At 43.4% G+C, this 5,344-nt stretch overlaps 1 protein-coding gene across 3 annotated transcripts; it reads left to right on the forward strand.

Moving 5' to 3' along the window:
* The first annotated feature begins 1,986 nt into the window (after positions 1-1,986).
* On the forward strand, positions 1,987-5,073 carry LOC136540328 (cyclin-J18-like). Of its 3 annotated transcripts, none has more exons than XM_066532328.1 (9): positions 1,987-2,142; positions 2,229-2,499; positions 2,600-2,698; positions 2,793-2,810; positions 2,901-2,971; positions 4,033-4,159; positions 4,257-4,317; positions 4,493-4,599; positions 4,708-5,073. In XM_066532328.1, exons 1-9 carry the CDS (start codon positions 2,066-2,068, stop codon positions 4,729-4,731), a joined length of 855 nt encoding a protein of 284 aa, XP_066388425.1. In that variant the 5' UTR covers positions 1,987-2,065; the 3' UTR covers positions 4,732-5,073. The 3 variants fall into 3 exon arrangements, with proteins under 3 accessions (XP_066388425.1, XP_066388426.1, XP_066388424.1); XM_066532329.1 differs by having other exon boundaries at positions 2,229-2,305; positions 2,382-2,499; positions 4,493-5,073; XM_066532327.1 differs by having other exon boundaries at positions 4,493-5,073.
* Positions 5,074-5,344: the final 271 nt, after the last annotated feature.

Consider the following 5,344-nt stretch of genomic DNA (forward strand, 5'->3'; position numbering starts at 1 on the left):
GAGAGTGCATCCCCTTTCATAGGTGAAGGGAATGGCCTTACAAGAGAGAGAGGGTGAGTGTGTTCCCTAGTCTTGTTGCCTACGCCATCGGGTATAAGATAGTTTGTCGGCGCCCACAATACTGTTGATGTCTAGATGCATGTGATAGGCTTCATCGTGTTCTACTGGTATGGCAAATATCGACGCCTACCATACTATAGGACAAATGTCGGTGTCTACAACACTGTCTATGTTCTGACATGTCTGAAAGGCTGTAAAGTACCCTTCTGGCATGGCCTGACAGTACTGTCCTGCAGGTGTGCAGGGTACGGTCCTCGGTATTACGGTTGACTAGAGCGTCTTACCTTATCTGCTCCGCCTGATTTTTTGGGTCCTCACCGAGCGGGCGTCCTTGACCAGTCGTTCTCAGTTGGCTCTGACTGCGCTGGTCAGAGAAGAGCCGTAAGAAGAGGTTTGGTGTATTCCCGGTCGGAGAAGCGGGTCGGGGTCGAAAGCGAGCGTCGCCCCCTCCTTGGCCAGGCCTTCCGGTCAGAGAAGCGGGTCGGAATCAGAAGCGAGCGTCGTCCCCTCCTTGGCCAGGCCTTCCGATCGGAGACTAGATCGCTTTTCCGGCCTATCGTTAGGTATCTGGGCCGGCCCAAAAGTTGTGCGTCGTTTGTAATGTCGTCTGTTGGGCCGAGCTTTTGTTGGAAAGCGGGCTCATTAGGACCCCGGGTTTATGAACCCGACAATTTTAATCTGTTTGAAAAAACAGCTCCACACATCTTTTGAAGTTGTTAGAGAGACAACTAAACAGGGTCAATATTTGATTTTAACTTGATGGATCCATCCGTGTTAAAAGGAGTTCAACGTTCATTGAGAGGGTTTAAAAATTAATTGAAAATTATAGCTTGACAACTTGACTTCTTATTGCATATCTGATTTTTTTGGAAGCTATGATATTTGTTAAAAAAAGTGCAAACATATCCATGCAACTTTTCTACGTTGCGCCAAAAAGTCAGGGAATGTTTGGTTCCCTGCTTCAATCCACCACGCCACAAGTGCATGGCCGCCACAACATCGCTGCTACCATTTGGTTGAAAACTATTATTAGGCAGCCACAACTCCTTTTTATTATCACCACAGGTGCAAGCGAACGCTAGACCAGTTTGGTCTGGCTGTGCGCTTTGCACCTTATCGCCCAGAGTTCGAACCCCTTAGGGGCAGATTTGTTGGTCGGAGGAGGCACACTTTATTTGTGGCACACTTTATTTGTGCGTTGAAAAAATCCCCTTATTTGTCCCACGCCAAAGCATGGGTCTAATCCCCTTGTCTGCCCCACGTCAAAGCATAGGTCTAAGGCTAGCACAGTGTCACGAGAGCTGCGGTGCCGCCGTGTATGAGTAGGGTAGAGGTTCAGGGGCTTTCTCGATCTTCGTGAGAATGTCTTCTTCTTAAACACAATACCCCGAGGCTGTGTTATCTCTAACAGGTCGAGTTTTTTTTTAATATCGCCACAAGTTTTGAGCTGTGGCCCGTGAAGGCTCACACAAAGTAGTAAGTAAGGAATTAATCCTATTATTAGGAATCCAGTTATTAGCTATTTTGAACAAATCACAAAACTCCAAACTACCCGTTATCCAAAAAAACCCTAAAATTCCTAATAACAGACCAAAATCTCCTGCACGATTAGTTATAAAAGCTTTTTGACAAGCACTCGCTGCAATTGCCCGTGTAAACCAAAAGCCTATCAATAAATAGGAACACATTCCGATAAATTCCCAAAAAAATAAATTTGTATCAGCATCCAAACAGCCCCTATCAACAAATCAAAATAGTCTCACCTCTTGTCATTCGGAAAGCATGCATTGGGCCATATTGCAGGGGAGAACTGCTCCAGCTTGATGGACGAGTGGGCCTTCGTCTTGTACTTGGGTCGCTTCTGGATCTGTACGCGGGCGGCCCGCTCGGCCACCGTCTCCGCTTCTCTTGCGCTTTCGACTCCAAACTCTGCCGGCTGTCCCGGGGGCCCCTGCTGCTCGTCTACCTGTCTCGTGCGTCACAATGGAAATCGAGGACGACGACGATGCGGCGGCGGCGAGCACGTGGCCGAGTTCATCCAGGCGCCGCCACCTCCTCCAGTTCCTTCTCCACGCCTCCATGGTGAGCTATTCCGTGCCTTCCGTTCCCAAACCCAACTTCAAAACCCTGATAGACCTCAGCTGCTACATCCCATGATTTCCTCACAGCGGCTCGACCTCCGGCCCATTGTCAAGTACGCCGCACTTACCTTCTTCGCCGGACGCTTCCTCCCGGCGTTCCCCAGGTGATCCAACATTCACCCCTTCTTCTCTGGGGGACGATGGTTCTGAATTTCTCATCCCTTGCCCCGGTTGCTGTAGGAAGATGGGGTACTGCGGCACACGAAGCGGCCGAGTCGTCAGGTCCTGGCTCCTCGAGCCCCTGAGGGACAGCAACCTCGAGCTATTCTCGCTCGTCGCGGTGTGGATTGCCAGCAAGGTGAGAGACACTGTAAGCCTTTCCTTTGAGCTAACGCTGCGTGCTTTCAGGTCGCGGGCGGTAGCACTACCTTGCCTTCTCTGTGAAATTCTTCCTTCAGATCCATGATCGGAGGCCGATGTCAGTGAAGAGCCTCAAAGCCCTGGGTGATCGCATCATCGCCGACCAGCATTTCATGTGCCGCGATTTCACCACTGCTGTGAGTTCATGATAAACTGTTTATTCCTTTTCTGAATGCATACTTGTTGTGACTGAATCACTGAAGGTGTTTTCTCTAATCGGTAATGCTGCAGGAATTGGTGTTCTTGGAGGTAACTCCTGGCTAAGATTATTACTGGACAATAGGTTAAGTTGATAAGGTCAACTATGTTATATTCTTTTTGTTTTTTGTGGGATTTTAGGTAGTGGATCACAGCATTGGATCTTCAAGCATTGCTTTCATATACCTGGAGGAGCTTCTCATCCATTTCAGGTTATTTGGATTGCTTACAACCTTTTTCTGATCCGTAAACAGTAGTTAACCCTGTTCAAGGCAAACTATGAAACCTGAAAGTGTGAATAATGGGAGCTTATACAAAATATTCTTTTGTTGTTGTTGTTGTGAATTACCATTATTATAGTAATGAAATCTCTCTCATCTAGTCCTCGTTTTTATTATATCACAAACATGTGTACTCCGTCCGTCTTAAAATAAGTGCACATCACGCACATCGAGGAGTCAACTAATTTATGTTTAACTAAATATATATAAGTACTAATACTTATGATATCAAATAAATATCATTAGATCAATCACACCATATATTTTCATAGTAAACATATTTAGAGGTCCAAATGCTAATACTATTTCCTATAAATACAATCAAACTAGAGATTTGTTGACTCCTCGAAGTGCGAGATGTGCAATTATTTTGGGGCGGAGGGAGTAGCAAGTAGTAACTAATCACAACTAAAATGTTAACTGTGTCACATTCTGTTTTCACACTCTTAGGAAGCAGACTGTGTAGCTCTTTATAGCAGCTTTTAGCACCAAATATCTTTCTGAGAAATGCTAAAATGGGGGCACACTAGCGAAAATAATCTCATAACATGTCTCCTATCTACAATATATCTTCTCTTGTTTTCACAAGTGAATCTGGCAATATGAAAAATTAAGAAAAGAAATTTCATATTGGATAATCAGAAAATCCCCCTAGATATCCTTCTTAATAGAAAGATATACAGCTCCCTGCGTGTTTGATAAAAAGAAAATCTCCTAAACCCCCCTATTGAACGACTTGTTTGATTCCCATGTTTGTACAGTTTCACCAATCCTACAAACTACAAACTAATGACTACTGGAACTATTATCAGTAAGTACTAAGCAAATGAATCATTATTAGTATTTCTATTACTATTGCTAGTATTTTACCATAGTTGGACAGCTGTGTGAATTGCTACTAGTTGCTAGTTATTGACATCTTGATATAAATAAACATAGCTTTATATTTTTCAATTAATTCACTCACTCCTTATTTTCTTCTTCACTGCCAGGGAAATATTAAAATTAGGTGAACTTTTGGATCTGGAAGTGTGCATGGAAATATTGGACATTCTGTATGAAACAGAAGATACCTCATTACTTCTCAATTCTCCCTGCTCACTTGCTGCTTCCACTCTTGTATGTATGCTGGCATGCTGCATTCTAACTGCACATATTTTGGAAAATGCTTTGCACCAAAGCAATGCCTGACACAAGTAGTTTCAATCATTTTCAGGTTGCTGCATATGCTATATCAGTTCCTAAGCAAACATGGGAGTTTCCAATCCTTCCTTGGGGTAAGCAATTAGAATAGTCCAGCTTATTTACATATAATTGAATACTTTCTATCCATTTGAAATAACACAAACAGCCCTTATTATAGTTTAGGTTTAGATTATCTTGGTATCTACCACAACAAGGAGTGTCGAGTTAACTCATGAGGTGACACATTAAAACAATTACATTTTGCAGTCAGGTTTGCTACATCGTACGATGAAGAGGAAATCATAAAGATTGTTCTGACAATTCTCCTGCATGTGCTCAAACCGGATGAGATCAAAGAGAAGGACAAGGGAGGTTTTCAGCCTGTTCGCTTGCTCGTAAACGATCGTAAATTGTTTTTCTCTCACACCAAACCAGCCAGCAGTAAATAATCCACGATACGATACGGCCTCCCGAACAGGCTGTTTGATGCCAGATGTTTGTCGTGAGTATGTGATATGTAGAGCACGAGATTGTGCCCCAATTTTGCCTCTGAGCTCTAAGTATTAACCATCTAACTGACTAACTGAGTTCAGCAGATACATGCTTTTAGAAGACACTGTAGCTAGTTTTTGACAGGCGGTTTTGAGATTGAGATGCCCCGAATACTCCTGTGAACTAAACCATATGATGATTAAGGGAGTGCGCATAAGTGCCTTGCAATGGAATTCTGTATTGGATGTATGTTGAAGAAGATGCATGCTAAAGTAATCATAAACATTTGCAATAGTAACGCCTTCACGTTGCAATTCAAGTTAGGCATAATTATGATACATCAATGTAAATTATGTAATGGCAATTAAGCTCCTTGAGTTCTCCAATGGAAGGATGTTGCCTTGCCATTAAGCCTGGGCGTTCGGGTTACCCGATTTTTTCGGGTCGGGTAATTTGGGTAATTCAAAATTCGGGTAATAAAAATTGCTACCCGATATTACCCCCGAAAAAACACTACCCGCAAATTCGGGTACCCGATAATTCGGGTTCGGGTATTACCCGATATACCCAAATTTACAGAAAACAACCAACTACACTAAACTTCAGTAGCGATCTATACATAATTTC

Source organism: Miscanthus floridulus, chromosome 2 (assembly GCF_019320115.1).
Source record: "Miscanthus floridulus cultivar M001 chromosome 2, ASM1932011v1, whole genome shotgun sequence".
Taxonomy (NCBI): Eukaryota; Viridiplantae; Streptophyta; class Magnoliopsida; order Poales; family Poaceae; genus Miscanthus; species Miscanthus floridulus.

Excerpts from the sequence above, each read along its gene's own strand:
- LOC136540328 (XM_066532327.1), top strand. The coding sequence starts at position 2,066 with ATGCGGCGGCGGCGAGCACGTGGCCGAGTTCATCCAGGCGCCGCCACC. Across the intron at positions 4,160-4,256 it reads CACTTGCTGCTTCCACTCTT|GTTGCTGCATATGCTATATC; the intron begins GTATGTATGCTG and ends AATCATTTTCAG. Across the intron at positions 4,318-4,492 it reads GTTTCCAATCCTTCCTTGGG|TCAGGTTTGCTACATCGTAC; the intron begins GTAAGCAATTAG and ends TACATTTTGCAG.